At 43.0% G+C, this 16,547-nt stretch overlaps 1 protein-coding gene across 1 annotated transcript in view; it reads left to right on the top strand.

Moving 5' to 3' along the window:
* The first annotated feature begins 1,737 nt into the window (after nucleotides 1-1,737).
* DCTD (dCMP deaminase) overlaps nucleotides 1,738-16,547 on the top strand; it is a 28,012-nt gene continuing 13,202 nt past the window's right edge. Inside the window, 5 exon segments of the mRNA XM_065405456.1 lie at nucleotides 1,738-1,778; nucleotides 7,467-7,529; nucleotides 7,531-7,650; nucleotides 8,708-8,819; nucleotides 14,914-15,049. Of these exon segments, the coding sequence (XP_065261528.1) occupies nucleotides 1,738-1,778; nucleotides 7,467-7,529; nucleotides 7,531-7,650; nucleotides 8,708-8,819; nucleotides 14,914-15,049 (472 nt within the window).

The following is a 16,547-nucleotide window of genomic DNA, read 5'->3' as shown; positions in this document are numbered from 1 at the left end:
TAAAGAAGCTCTTTACATTTAAGGACCTCTGTTTTGAGCCTACTACTAGTGTCCACTTCAAACACTTAGGGATGGATTTTTGCCAGTCCTTTTGTATACTCTCTACCTCCTCCTCGCAGCCCTGTGCAGCAGACAGCCATAAGTGCAATTCTTTCTTGCACTCATTTGAGTGCCATGACTGCAGAGCAACTGCTGCCAGCTACCCTAACAGGATAGACAGGAAATTAGACCATGGAGAGCTGGCAGAGCTGGCCAGCCACAGAAGGGAGCACATAACTAGCATTATATTATGCACTGGATCTTGAATTTTTACTTGCACTGTATTAGACACTGTATATGTAGGTATACTCCAGCTGTCTGAATATCTTTTGAGACAGCCAAAACTTTTGGCTAGGCGGTGGATAAATACAATTCACTTTCTATATGAATTTCATATTCTGGGGACAAAAATGAATTTTAGATAAGCTACAATTTTGATAATTGGGGTTTGAATAAACAAGATTTACTTGTAAAACATCTCTGTGAAATGCACATAGTGTGTGTGTCTATGCAAAGACCCAAGAATAAGATGCAATGTGTGGCAGACCCTCAATGAGGAACACACAAAAATTATTCATGCAAGAAACTTAAAATGCTGTTGGTTTAATTTCCTTCATTTAAACTATAAACCCAGGTTAGAGCCCTGCAAACTCGCGGATATCTGCTTGACATCTGTGGATACGGTGGATATCTGTGGACCAAGTTTGCGGATCACGGGATGCGGATCCAAATTTTGTATCCCCGCAGGGCTCCATCCATGGTACCTTACTCCTGATGTAAATAATTTCCAGCCACAGAGGCGAGAGTGGCCCGGTTTGTGGGAAACACAGCTGACTCTGGGATTCAAATCAGAGATGTCCCTGGGAACCAGGGATGTCTGCAAGCTGCGCATGGGTGTCCAAAGTCTGCCCTCCGCCGCTCCCGTGGCTTTTGTGGTGAGCAGAGCTATGGGCACTGAAGGGCAGACAAGATATTTTAATCGTACGCTACTATTAAGGGGGAGGGGGAGGTGACTTCATATGCGTTTACCAGCAGGGGGCTGCTGGCACTCAGTCCGGGGCAGGGGACCATGCGGACATGCTGCCACCAGCCAGGGCCGGCTCCAGCATTTCTGCCGCCCCAAGCAAAAAAAAAAGCCGCGATCGGCGGCGGAAATTGGGAGAAAAAAAAAAAAAAAGCCGCGATTGGCGGCGGCAGTTCAGCGGTAGGTCCTTCGCTCCTAGAGGGAGTGAGGGACCTGCTGCCCCCGAATTGTCGCAGGTGCCGCCCCTCTCCCTTGGCCGCCCCAAGCACCTGCTTGTTAAGCTGGTGCCTTGAGCCAGCCCTGCCACCAGCGGAGGCCCGGGGACCAATTCTGCCTTCGCGGCTTCCTGCGCTGAACAGCAGTGAACGGGAGCAGGGGCTGCACCGCCCCACCCCCGTGGGACTACGGCTCCCAGCATGCCATGCTGCCCGGGCCGCCTGGCCGAGATGGGGCATGGCATGCTGGGAGCTGAAGTCCCCAGGCTCTGCCCTGCGCTCCCCTCCCAGCCCAGCCACCGGCCTCTGCCGGAGCCCCACGCGCGCCCCAAGGCGAACGGTTGGGCGCGGTCACGCGGCGGGGGCGGGGCACAGCGGCTCCGCCCTCTCCTGCTTTGGCGCCAAAGAGCACGGGCACAGCGTGGGCCTACGGGCAGCAGCGGAGTCGGTGTTAGCGAGATGAACGGGGATCAGCCCAGCCCCTGCGGCCAGCTCAATGGGTACAGCCAGCGGCCGCCCCGGGCTCCATCCCGGAGGGGGAATCGGCTCCGGCCGCATGTCTCGGGGCGCTGTTGGGAGTCACCCTGGTTCCCGTGGTCTCAGGCACCCTCCCCGCCCCGGGTGCGCTCCTGCCCTGCCCGTGCTTTGCTGCCCTGGCTGAGGCGCAGCCCCTGCCCCTGCCGGGTTACAGCAGCGCGGGGGCGCGGCGCGGCGCGCGGCTAATTGCCGCTCTTCCTCGATGCAGGGCGGGAAGCCACAGAAGTAGGGTCTTTCCGTGGGGTGTGAGTGAGGGCAGGGTGGGGGCTCAGCCAGCTGCTGGATGCCCCCTGGGCCGGGGGTGGATGGGATGGGAAGGAGGACAATGAGGGCGGATTGGGGCTGGCATCGTGGATGGGGCAGCGCACAGTACCACGGGCTAATGATGTGAAAGTCGTGCCGCAGGCCCCTTCAAATAACAGCCACTCTGGGCATTAGGAGTGAGGCTGTGCTGGAAAGGTTTATAACGTGCCCATTGCCCTAGGGTCTAGGTAAGTGCTACTCACTAGCAGGCAGGGGTGGGTTAGTGTCTTAGGCCTCTGGTTCAAATCCTAAGTGTCAGTAGAGTCCTTCCGAATGAAGTAAAATTGAGTTCAAATGTATTGCCAGTGTGAGATTGTTCCTGAGTTTACATTTATTAGACTTTCTTTGCCAAATCTGATTTAAAATCTTCCCACATGAGAGGGCTTCTGCTTCTTCCCTTGAGTCTATTCCACAACCTGTTAGATTTTACTGTCTGGAAGCTTTTTCTGTTATTTAGTCCAAATTTCCCCTCTCACTTATATCTAGTTATTCCTGGTTATATGCTACTTTGTTCCACTAAATAATCTCTCTTTGATGTTTACATCCAGATATATCTTTCTGAAAATATCTTTTAAAAGGCCTTTACTCTTCATGGATACTACACTCCTCTTGGCATGTTTCCTGATAGTTGATATTTGCCCCTGTGCACTTGGCCAAAATTTCCATGCACAGACCCTTCCTCGGTGTGCTAATTAATTGCTGCTCCTCAACCCAAGATGTGGCAGCAGATCAGTGTAGCTGTTTGTATGATACTACATAATTTGCAAAGCTTGTTGAGATTAAATGTGTATTGTAAAAGTAACTTTACCATCACTGGTTATCTTCTAGACACTCTAAAAACTTCAAAACCCATTGAAAAACAGGTATTAATGTATCTTGATTATATAATAATTGTTTGCAGTTTTGTTTTGTTTTAAATCCCTGTATGCTAAAATGGTTGCATGCTATAAATGGGGTAGGTTGGGGCAGAATGTATATATGGTCTTGTCCATCTATGCCAGCTGTATTATGGCAACAATTCCAAGTTTCATGCAAAGATTGGAGGATTCTGGGGTTACTTATCACAAGTAATCATTTTGAGAACTGGCACAAACGTGCCACTGTGATTGTATATTGGCTCTCTTGTGGACTTAAGCCCTGGTCCTGTAATTGACTCCTAGCAGGTGGAACTTTATTGAAGTCACTGGGACTTTGTGAGAGTGCCATGCCAGCAGACCATGGAGTCACTTAGAGGAATGGGTCCTGAGTCCTCTACACTGTAAAGCATTTCCCACAATCCTGGAGCTACAGATCCTGATCCAAGAAAAAGCACCCCAGATTCAGTATGCCCCAAAACAGAGACTGGCATAAAGAATACAAAAATAATTAAATTCCCAAAATGATTCTGTGAATGCAAAATACTGTGTGAATTGTGAAAACATTATTCACTCTTACAGAGTACTCAAGAGGGACTGATTATTGCCAAAAGGCTTGGAAATTGTAAACATAAACAGTATTATCTTCTGTAAAGATTTTGATTATAGCCAATCTTCTATGTGGGGGGTAACATGCAATTGTAAGGAGTACTCTTTATTCTTTGCTGGAAAATAGATATTTATATATATTTAAGTATCACCCGTCAATAACCCTATGGGGGAGGGAAGACAATCTAATTAAAGTAAAGGAATCAACTAATTTTCTTGACTAGCGGCTATAAATAAAACAATTAGGGGTGTGGGGAGGGAAGTTAATAGCCAGAGGTCAAGTCCACGTGTTCCTTGTGCCTCTCTGGGAGGTGGAGCATCACCCAAGACTCCACTTCCTGAATAAATACTCAAATCCTGTCAATTGAATATTGATTTCCAGGAACAGACTTAATGTTATATAAACCCTAATTCAGATGTGGCTGTAACATGTATATAGGTCAGACAGTGAAAATAGAGGAAAAAACTACAAATATGAATAATAAGGCCAGGGACCTAGGGCCCAATTTTCCTCAGGCCTTGGCTACACTTGGCAATTCACAGCGCTGCTGTGGCAGCGCTGTGAAGTGCGAGTGTAGTCGCGCCGCCAGTGCTGCGAGAGCTCTCTCGCAGCGCTGTAAGTTCTCCACCTCTCCGAGGGGAGTAGCTTGCAGCGCTGCGAGCGAGCGTGCAGCGCTGCAGGCGCTGATTACACTGGCGCTTTACAGCGCTGCGCTCGGGGGGGGGGGCGTTTTCACACCCCTGAGCGCAGCAAGTTGCAGCGCTGTACAGCGCCAGTGTAGCCACGGCCTCAGACTGTACTTTACAACTCCATTGACCTCAATTTACTCTGGTTTGAGAGCAGAGCCAGGGTCATAGTCTATTTCAGGATTCTCTGCTAAATCTTTCATAATTTCTTTAGTGAACTCTTTGCTAAATGCAATTGTTGCATTTTCAGGTGTTCTGGAACTGTACGAGTGTTGCCATAACTAACTTGAAGGCTATCTGGACTTAAAAAAAAAAAAAAAAAAAAAAAAGGCTGGTGAGATGCCTTACTCTTTTTTTTTAAACTGAAGAATAACTTGATGTTCTTCTTAGCCAGGCTGGAGGTGTAATTTGGAAAAAAAGATACATTATTCTTTACATTTCAGTTTCTCTTTATCTCTTGCTGCTTTCAATATATCATTTTGCACAGTGTGGCCTACACATTGCCAGTAGTTCTGTAATTTGCTGAAGAGACATCTCTTTCATCAGGGATCTTTTGAGCAGAAGTAAGCGTGATAGTTGTAAATTTCCTACTTTGCTCTCAGCTTTCATTTTGTGGGAATTATCGTCCCAATATTTTTATCAGTTAAATTCACAGAGCCTTGGAACACATCACAATGTTCAGCCTTATGAAGATATGTGGTAGATATCTGAAAATTTCCTGTGGTAATTTCTAATCATATAGTTCCAGGTTTCACAGATTGGGGGTTAAGAATGGCAACTTGCTAAAATATGCTAAATTTACATGCATCTCCACCAGTTTGTCTCCTCCTTAATCTTCAAGCTCCTCTCTTGTGTGCACTTGACTGCACTCCTAGCTTGGATGCTACTAAATCAGAACAGTAGCATTTTATCCCATTCTGTGCTGGTGTAAATAGGTGCACAAGGTGCAGGGAGTGGAGAATCTGGTGAAAGTTGTCATTGTTAGTCATAAGTCTGTCCATAAGTGCCATTAAAAAACAAACAAACCAGAACTGTAGAGCTCTTTCTTTCTGTACAAGCCTTTCATTGATCTTGTAGTATGTCACTTCTCTAATCCATTCATGCAAAGTTGGTACCTTGGAGGATTTCCAGTTATGTGTTATGTAGAGTTTGGCACACAAGAAGAATAAATGTAATAGCTTGGTCCTTTGTTCTATGTAAATATGGTTTCCAGGAAATAGTTTAGCAATAGAGATTGCAGGAAAAAATGTTCCTCTTTCCCTCTATTCAATATAGCATTAGCTATTTGGAGGGCTTCTTCCAGAATTTTTATTTAGCTCCACATTATGTGTAATATATGCCATTTCCATCATCAGTTATACATCCCCAACATTTTTACTGTGAATCTTGCTCAATTTGGATTGATTTTAAGGAAGGTAGCTTTTAAAGTCTCTTCCATTTGTGATTTCCCCCCCCCCCCTTTTTTTTTTCCCTGTGTGTTTCAATGAGACACTAGTCTCACTCAAATCTGTTGAAATTAATTCATTCAGATTGTCACAGCTTGCCTACCCTGAGGCTGTGATGGTGTGTGAGTATTGGGACTTCATGACAGGTTTCCAGTTTTTCCTTTTCTATCACACTGTCATCCTTCACCAAGAATTGTTCCTTCCTTATAGGGCAGTAGGAAAGTCCTCAGGCCAGTGCTGGCAGAATCCTTTACTTGTGCTGCATATTTAGGATAGAGGGATGACTAATATGTTTTGCCTGTCCAGCATTACAAACTTTTCTCTCCCCAGGAATGGAGAGGATGAAAATTTCCCCTATCAAGAGAGAGTCAAATTTCCACATTCGCAACCTGTATTTTTAATAGTGGTACTACTAGCCTCTAGACTGCTTCCCCACCCAACTTTTAGAACAAAATAACATAGGAAAAACCCTTGCTGTTAAATCTCCTTCCTAATGTATTTTTGTATGCAGAGAGCTCCTGACTCTGCATTGCTGGGAGGTGTCCTGCTGTCTGATGGGAGGCCACCAGCTGCTGAAAAGTGCCTCTGAGGTCCCCTCTTGCAGGGCATTCTCCATTGTCTTGGAACTTTTTACTAGAGTGGACGGTATTTCACAACTTTCTTCTCTTCCTGTCTTTCTGATATTTTTAACTGGGATCCTTAGTAACAGCAACTCTAGATTAAAAAAGAAAAGAACTTTGTTCGTATATGTTTTTACAGGTTATCTACAGGGGTGAAAGTAACTTACAGGTACTGCTGGAGTCCTGAGGAGGCGAGGCCTCATCCGGAAGAGGTGGGGCCTCTCAAGATTTAAAGGCCCTGGGGCACCGGCTGTGGCTGGGAGCCCCAGGGCCTTTAAATCAACCCGGGGCTCCCAGCTGCAGAGGTGGCTGGGAGCCCCCAGGGCTCAGGGGCAAATTAAAGGGCTGGAGCTGCGGGTGGGATTTAAAGGGCCCGGAGCTCCCGTGGCTGAGAGGAGCCCCGAGCCTTGCCGGGTTGGGGCCGGGATTTAAAGGGCCTGGAGCTCCTGCCGCTGCGGGGAGCTCTGAGCCCTTTAAATCCCGGCCCCAGCTCGGCCACCAGAGCTGCGGGTGGGATTTAAAGAGCTCTGGGCTGCCCGCAGCCGCGGGAGCTCGGAACCCTTTAAATCCGTCCCCAGCCCGGTCGCCGGAGCCCAGAGCCCTTTAAATCCCCGCCACGGAAGCGGTGCGGTCCGGCACGGCGTACTGGCACTTGCCGGTACGCTGTACCGGACCGCACCAGCTTACTTTCACCTCTGGTTATCTACCATGTTTATATAGAATACTCTGTGGATGACTGGAGAACTGATGGGATTATGAGATAACAAGTGCAGTTTTTTGTTTTTGTTTTTTTAAGTGCAGTTGGGAAAGGAAGAGTTTATGGTCAGTTTGTAGTTTCAAACTCTCTTTCTATTTTGACGTGTCTGCTTAACTCAAATACATTACAGCCAAGAGAAAATATTTTTGTGAGAGATTTCTTGCACCCACTCCTTCAACTGTGGGATATGGAAGTACTCAGTACAGTTCTCCAGTCTTCCCAACACTCCTTCAGCAAAACATAGGGAAGACAAGATTTTTATATATTAAATTAAAAAGCAAGCAGGGGAAAAAACTACTACCTTTCAAGCTGCCTTTATTTATATGATAAAAAAGGGTGTGGAAAAAGGAGCACAAATTCATTTTGCTCCTTTCAGTTTTTTGCAGGTCACCTTTAAAGGGCCTGTACCTGAGCAAGACTTTTTACTCTTGATTTTTTTAAAACAAATTATTACGTAAGAGTTTGGAGATATATTGCAGGAGTCTCCTGCTTGAGATGGAAGAGTTGGTAACTGTTGCTACTATACCTGCTTCGGTGCTTGTATATTGTGGGGGTGAACAGTGAGTAAATGCCTTGATAGATAATAGTCTCTGTGTGGTGGGGTGGGTTGGGTTATGCAGATCAGTTCTCTTTCTATATTTTTTGTTGTTGTCGTTCTTTAACCTCAACATAACTTGATGCATGAAACTCTTTTCTCCCCCCCCCCCCCCCCCCTCCAGTTTAGGGAAGAGGCTGGAAGCCTCACTTTAAAGCTGGACACATGCTCCCACCATCCTAAATGCATTGTTTAAAGCCCTATTTACCGGTTTATGCTTGATGAGATCTGTTGACTCATATGATAGGGAACAAGATGGGGGGGAGGGAGGACTGGCAGTTTGTAGCTGCTTCTGTGTGTGGCAGGTTTGTTCTGCAGCAGATGCATGATGAGGCCATTTGAACCACTTGTAGCCTGATTGTACACATCAGGAATATTGCTTGTAGGTGTTGTAAGTGAAGGCAAATCATGGCCGTAGTGGCACCAAGAGAGAGGTTTAACCACAAAGAGCGATTCCAAACACAAGTCTGCTTAATAGTCTTTATTATTGGCCATAACAAATAGCCTGAATCAGATGTTTGCAATTAGAACAATGGGCATAAGAGATTACATTGCCTGAGTGGAAAGAGTTTGGTAATATAGGAACAGGGGACATACCTTTTCTGAGAAATATGTAGGTGGTTATCTTTGAGGGATAGATAATACCTGGCATTGAGCTATTCAAAGACTGAATTATTTCATCGAAAGCTGCAATTTATGATCGCCTTTTGGCCTCTGTTGTTTGAAGGGAAGTGTTGCTTATAGGTTCAGGGCAAAACACTGATATGATTTACCATTAAACTTCTGATGTGAATCCATAACATCCAGGGACAGATTCTGCTGTTGTCTACAATGGTGTAAATCCAGAGTAACTCCACTGGATTTTATATCAGTGTAACCAGGAACAGAATCTGGTCCCCAGTGTGTTTTGAAAGCAAGCAATAAAAGGGCTTTACTTTATCTCTTTAAAAATAAATAAATAAAAATTAGGAAATGCAAGCTATAGCTTCTTTATTGACTGCCTGTTCTATTTGATTTTGTAGGTTTGGCAGTGAAATGCTCTGTAAAAAACGGGAGGACTATTTGGAATGGCCTGAATATTTTATGGCAGTAGCCTTCTTATCAGCACAAAGAAGCAAGGATCCAAATTCTCAGGTAAGAAAGCAGCATGCAGGAGTAATGTAATATAGGTTGTATTGCACTGTGTGTCACACACCCAGTTTTATATACAGTGGATTTTCATTAGAAGTTATTTCAATATAGGGCTACCCAAGTTGCAGCACAGTGGGCGCTTTTGCTACAGGAATTTTGTTCATGGGTTTGACCTCCGATATAGCTCTGTCATTACTTATGTTACTATGTGAACATAAGAATGGCCATACCGGGTCAGACCAAAGGTCCATCCAGCCCAGTATCCTGTCACGGACCGTGACCAATGCCAGGTGTCCCAGAGGGAGTGAACCTAACAGGTAACGATCAAGTGATCTCTCTCCTGCCAACCATCTCCATCCTCTGACAGACAGAGGCTAGGGACACCATTCCTTACCCATCCTGGCTAATAGCCATTAATGGACTTAACCTCCATGAATTTATCTAGTTCTCTTTTAAACCCTGTTATAGTCCTAGCCTTCAACCTCCTCAGGCAAGGAGTTCCACAGGTTGACTGTGCGCTGTGTGAAGAAGAACTTCCTTTTATTTGTTTTAAACCTGCTGCCCATTAATTTCATTTGGTGGCCCCTAGTTTTTGTATTAATGAAACAAGTAAATAACTTTTCCTAATTCACTTTCTCCACACCACTCATGGATTTTTATATACCTCTATCATATCCCCCCTTAGTCTCCTTTTTTCCAATCTGAAAAGTCCTAGCCTCTTTAATCTCTCCTCATATGGGACCCGTTCCAAACCCCTCTGAACCTTTTCTAATGCCAGTATATCTTTTTTGAAATGAGGAGATCACATCTGTACACAGTATTCAAGATGTGGGGGTACCATGGGTTTATATAAGGGCAATAAGATATTCTCCGTCTTATTCTCTATCCCTTTTCTAATGATTCCTAGCATCCTGTTTGCTTTTTTGGCTGCCACTGCACACTGCGTGGACGTCTTCAGAGAACTATCCATGATGATTCCAAGATCTTTCCTGATTAGTTGTAGCTAAATTTAGCTCCCATCATATTGTATGTATAGTTGGGGTTATTTTTTCCAATGTGCATTACTTTACATTTATCCACATTAAATTTCATTTGCCATTTTGTTACCCAATCACTTAGTTTTGTGAGATCTTTTTGAAGTTCTTCACAGTCTGCTTTGGTCTTAACTATCTTGAGCAGTTTAGTATCATCTGCAAACTTTGCCACCTCACTTTTTACCCCTTTCTCCAGATCATTTATGAATAAATTGAATAGGATTGGTCCTAGGACTGACCCTTGGGGAACACCACTAGTTACCCCTCTCCATTCTGAAAATCTACCATTTATTCTACCCTTTGTTCCCAGTCTTTTAACTAGTTCTCAGTCCATGAAAGGATCTTCCCTCTTATCCCATGACAACTTAATTTACGTAAGAGCCTTTGGTGAGGACCTTAGATTTCCAGAGGCTTTCTGGAAATCTAAGTACACTATGTCCACTGGATCCCCCTTGTCCACATGTTTGTTGACCCCCTCAAAGAACTCTAATAGATTAGTAAGACAGGATTTTCCTTTACAGAAACCATGTTGACTTTTGCCCAACAATTTATGTTCTTCTATGTATCTGACAATTTTATTCTTTACTATTGTTTCAACTAATTTGCCTGGTACTGACTTACCGGTCTGTAATTGCTGGGATCACCTCTAGAGCCCTTTTAAAATATTGGCATTACATTAGCTATCTTTCAGTCATTGGGTACAGAAGCTGATTTAAAGGACAGGTTGCAAATCATAGTTAATAGTTCCGCAATTTCACATTTGAGTTCTTTCAGAACTCTTGGGTGAATGCCATCTCGTCCTGGTGACTTGTTACTGTTAAGTTTATCAATTAATTCCAAAACCACCTCTAGTGACGCTTCAGTCTGTGACGATTCCTCAGATTTGTCACCTACAAAGGATGGCTCAGGTTTGGGAATCTCCCTAACATCTAGGGTGACCAGATGTCCCAATTTTATAGGGACAGTCCTGATATTTGGGACTCTATTATATAGGTGCCTATTACCCCCCACCCTGTCCCGATTTTTTTCACACTTGCTGTCTGGTCACTCTACTAACATCCTCAGCTGCGAAGACTGAAGCAAAGAATTCATTTAGTTTCTCCACAATGACTTTATCATCTCCAAGTTCTCCTTTTGTATCTTGATCGTCCAGGGGCCCCACTGGTTGTTTAGCAGGCTTCCTGCTTCTGATGTACTTAAACATTTTGTTATTACCTTTTGAGTTTTTGGCTAACTGTTCTTCAAACTCCTTTTTGGCTTTTCTTATTACATTTTTACATTTAATTGGCAGTGTTTATGCTCTCTTCTATTTACCTCACTACGATTTGACTTCCACTTTTTAAAAGATGCCTTTTTATCTCTCACTGCTTCTTTAACATGGTTGTTAAGCCACAGTGGCTCTTTTTTAGTACTTTTACTGTGTTTTTTAATTTGGGGTATACGTTTAAGTTGGGCCTCTATTATGGTGTCTTTGATAAGTGTCCATGCAGCTTGCAGGGATTTCACTCTAGTCACTGTATCTTTTAATTTCTGTTTAACTAACCTCCTCATTTTTGCATAGTTCCCCTTTCTGAAATTAAATGCCACAGTGTTGGGCTATTGAGGTGTTCTTCCCACCACAGGAATATTAAATGCTGTTATATTATGGTCGCTATTTCCAAGCGGTCCTGTTATAGTTACCTCTTGGACCAGATCCTGCGCTCCACTCAGGACTAAATCAAGAATTGCCTTTCCCCTTGTGGGTTCCTGTCCCAGCTGCTCCAAGAAGCAGTCATTTAAAGTATCGAGAAATTTTGTCTGTGCATTTCGTCCCGAGGTGACATGTACCCAGTCAGTATAGGGATAATTGAAATCCCCCACTATTATTGAGTTCTTTATTTTGTTAGCTTCTCTAATCTCCCTTAGCATTTCATCGCCACTATCGCTGTCCTGATCAGGTGGTCGATAATAGATCCCTACTATTATATTCTTATTAGAGCATGGAGTTAATATCCATATAGATTCTGTGGAACATGTGGATTCATTTAAGATTTTTACTTCATTTGATTCTATGTTTTCTTTCACATATAGTGCCACTCCCCCCGCACGACCTGTTCTGTCCTTCCGATATATTTTGTACCCCGGAATGATCGTGTCCCATTGATTGTCCTCACTCCACCAGGTTTCTGTGATGCCTATTATATCAATATCCTCCTTTAACACGAGGCACTGTAGTTCACCCATCTTATTATTTAGACTTCTAGCATTTGTGTACAAGCATTTTAAAAACTTGTCACTGTTTATTTCTCTGCCCATTCTGATGTGTCAGCTTCTTTTTTATGTGAATGTTTCTTGTCTGATCTGGCCCCTACTTTATCCTCTTCCATCCTCTCCTCCTGACTATAACCTAGAGAATCTCTATCAGTAGGCTCTCCTCTAAGAGAATTCTCTGTCCGATCCACATGCTCCTCTGCAGCAATCGGCTTTCCCCCATCTCTTAACATTAAAAAGCTTGCAGAGCAGTTTTTAAACTAAGTGCCAGCAGTCTGGACCCACTTTGGTTTAGGTGGAGCCCATCCTTCCTGTATAGGCTCCCCCTATCCCAAAAGTTTCCCCAGTTCCCAATAAATTTAAACCCCTCCTCTCTACACCGTCGTCTCATCCATGCATTGAGACTCTGAAGCTCTGCCTGCCTACCTGGCCCTGCGCGTGGAACTGGGAGCATTTCTGAGAATGCCACCATAGAGGTCCTGGATTTCAATCTCTTTCCTAGCAGCCTAAATTTGGCCTATGTACTTGATCATCATGTGGTTGAGGAAGCCAAAGCCCTCCTGTTGATACCATCTACACAGCAATGGATTAACCTCCAGAATTTGTGTGTCCCTGCCTGGATCCTTACTCTCAACTGGGAGCATGGATGAGAACACGTGCCCCTCACTCCCAGAGCCCACAGTAGTCACTGCTGATCTGCTCAGGTCATAACTGGCAGTATCATTAGTGCCCACATGAATCATCAGCATATGGCAATGGTAAGAAGAACCTCAGAAACCTTTCTGTATTTCTCGGGTGCGGTCTCCAGGCAGACAGCACAGCTGGGACATCATGTCAGGTTGGCAGATGGTTTTCCCCCGTTCCCCTCAGAAGGGAATCCCTGACAACCAGCATTTTAAGCTGCCTCCTCTTGGCTCTAGTGTCTGTGAGCCTCCCTGTCTAAGGGACAGGTGACATTTCCTCCTCAGCCATTTGGGTCTGGTCCTCACCACCTGCTGCAGGTATTGCATACCAGTTCTTGACCAAGATGGATCAGGGACCTGGGTGGGGATGAAGTACTGTCTGAGGTGACCAGCAGCCAATCTCTTTCCTGTAGAGTAGCCTGTTCTCCTTCCTATTCTGGTGCCACTATAGTCCACTCGCATCCTCTGTCCCAGATGTTTCCACTTGCATCCTGTCAATGAAGTCATCGTACTCCCAGATGCTAGGCAGAAGAGTCAGCCCCTCCTGCAGCTCTCTTACCTTCTTCCTGGGGGATTCCATCAACAGAGACCTCTCACACTGGATGGTTCCTGAGCCTGGGTTTCAATAGCAGGCACATGCAAGTCACATATTCAGCAAGTCAAGACTAGGGCTTGGGTGGAAGCCTTCAGGGTCAGGATGCCTGTCTGCCAGGGCTCTCACAGGTGCAGACAGAATAAGAGCTAGCAGTGGTATTGGCAACATACAGTTTTTCTCCCAATGCAAGGCCTTCCTTGTAGGGTATGCACAAGTTAAGGAAAGGAAAGGGAGGGAAAAATGGGACTAAGTGCAGACAGTGTTGAGATAATTTGACAAGCAAAATTTGATCTTAGATGGCTAGATCAAATTTGTTTCCATATCTAATTGAAGTTTCTTCTCCTCCCCTTCGAGGCACTGCAACTTATTTTACTCTTGGGTTGCGTGGGTTTTTTGCTCAGCACAGGACTCCTGACTAGTATTCCCACCCTTTGCCTTCTTCCGTAGTCCTCTCTGCAACCTGCTGTTAACAGAACAGCTGAGAGAAAAGGGGGAAGATGGGAGAGTGAAATCCCAACAAAAATACAGAGATGAGAAGATGCCCACTAACCATCACTACTCAGTTACTTGCTGCTTGTTGTATCCTAGACCTCCTTACTCTGCTTAAATGTTCTTTTTAGGGCCAAATCCTCAACTGGTCTTATCTAAGAGCTCATCTATATTTAACTTACATAGAAATAACTACATTGTTTTTAATTTGTACATTTAGTGATTTAGGCTTAATCAAAATAAGACAGTTTTTTATGCCAAAATAAGTCCAGTACACACAGTTGGAGTGATATAATAAAAGGTGAGAATTAAAACAGGTGTCTAGTATTTTGGTGCAAATTTGTGTGTAGACCAGACCTAAATTGCTAGAACTACGCCAATTTATAACCGATTAGGACTGGTCCCTTAGGCTCTCTGGCTGCAAACTTACATGATTAAGGGTTTGCAGGACTGGGCCCTTCAATTGTAAGTTTTATGGATTTTGTCTCTTCTTGTCTGTAAAGTGGCTTGCATACTCCTGTTGTGTATATTAAATAATAGTAGGGCTGTCAATTAATTGCAGTTAAGGCAAACGATCAGTGCAAAACAAATTAACTAGATTTAAAAAAAGTCACAATTAATTGTGGTTTTAATCACATGGCTAAACAATCATAGAATACCAATTTAAATTATAAAATATTTTTGGATGTTTTCTACATTTTCAAATATATCGATTTCAATTCCAACACAGGATACAATATTATTTTTTATTACAAATATTTACACTGTAAAAAAGATAAATACTATTTTTCATCAAAAATAATATTGTATCCTGTGTTGGAATTGAAATCGATATATTTGAAAATGTAGAAAACATCCAAAAATATTTTATAATTTAAATTGGTATTCTATTAGTTTAACAGTGCAATTAAAACTCTGATTAATCATGACTGTTTTTTTTAAATCTCACGATTAATTGTAATTATTTTTTATTATTATTATTATTATTATTATTATTATAAATCGTGTGACAGCCATAAATGATAGTAAATATCTGTTTTATGTAGGTTGGTGCTTGCATTGTGAATTCAGAAAACAAGATTGTTGGAATTGGATATAATGGGATGCCTAACGGTTGCAGTGATGATTTGCTGCCCTGGACGAGAACAGCACAGAGTAAACTAGACACAAAATATCCTTACGGTAAGGAACACTTTCTAGGCAAGGCTTCCTATGTGTTGCAAATTACTCTCATCATTTAAATATAAGAGTCCAAATGATGTCCCAGCATGGTAAATATTGATCCATTTCCCCTCAGCATGGCTGACTTTAACAGGTATTCAGGTGGTAATACCACCATGAAATTACAGCTCTAGAAATAGTGTTTATTAGCTCTCTCTTTCTGCAGAGCCAGTAGGACAGGCAAACAGCATCATCTTGTATTTTACTACTTCCTAGTAATGCACTGACTGGGTTTTTTTTAATAAACACTTAAGATTCTTAACAATTTTCCACATTGCTTTACTGAGTCAAAATTAGTAAACCAGTTAAGTAAACTTCCATTATTATAGCACATGGTTACAGTAGGTGTAAAGTGGTGCTATTTTTCACATGTTCATCTTTACAGTGTTTAATTGCCTCATCACATACTACTTTTTCCACTGCATGTTTTCCCCCCACAGGCTTACAACTTGGGAGAATTTTCAGGACAGCAAAAAGCACATCCCTGACACAAAGGCCACACCCTGCCAAATTTCAGGGCCTGCTCTAAGTAAGGGGGCATTTCCTCCTCCCCTCCCCCCCAACTTTGTTGTTTGAAACAGCTGAACTGTTATGGCTGAAATCCCCTCTCCCCACATCCCCACCCCCCAAAAAATCAGCTCGAGAGACAGACATGGAAAATTTCAGCCTCAACATTTAAAGTGTGCCAAAGTTATAAGCAACTGAAAATAGAGAAGTATTGGGCAATCTTGGGCTCAAAGTACTGCGTATAATGAAAGCACTACAATAGTAGGACTTAGTTTTGACTACTATTATCTCTGGCAAGGAGAACTAGTTTTTCCTCTGGCTACTCACCCTGGAAATTATGAAATTGTTGAAGTATAACACACATATTTTTTTTTTTTTTTTTAAGTGTAGCTCTGACAGTGCCAATTGCCTTGGATGCAACTAGATGTAAGAAACCTATTGCTCTATTTATAAGGTCTCAGTCCTGCAAATGAGATTAGTGTGGGGGGACTTCTGCATCTGCACAGAGCCAATGGCAGGATGGGGACTACAATGGGGAGGTTTAAGCTTTCCAAGAAAAACTGCCTTTTATTTAATCTTTTACATAAGATCATTTTAAGATTTTTATTTATTTATTTATTTATTTATTTTTAAAGCTATAGTTTGGGGCTTAAAGAGATGTGAAAATGTTTCCACTATATTTGGTTTTTGTAGCAAGTAAGCACCATTAATATTTGATGCTATTGGGTTTTTTTTTTTTTTTTTCAAATAATATTCTAGTTGAATACACAGCCTGCAAGATGGAGTCATATTTCCAGGACAAGTGAAAGACTATGCGGAACATTTTTTTTTCTCAGAATATAAAAAATTGGCCTAAAAAGACCTTATTCTTATCTTTTTATTTCACCATTAATGCTTTTTATTCCCCATTAACTTTCCTACGATAAATGTCATTAAGAGAAACTGCATAAAA

This window comes from Emys orbicularis, chromosome 5, assembly GCF_028017835.1.
Source record: "Emys orbicularis isolate rEmyOrb1 chromosome 5, rEmyOrb1.hap1, whole genome shotgun sequence".
In the NCBI taxonomy this organism is placed as follows: domain Eukaryota; kingdom Metazoa; phylum Chordata; order Testudines; family Emydidae; genus Emys; species Emys orbicularis.
The sequence above is the reverse complement of the archived record's forward strand: the minus strand, read 5'-3'. Positions and strand labels throughout refer to the sequence as shown.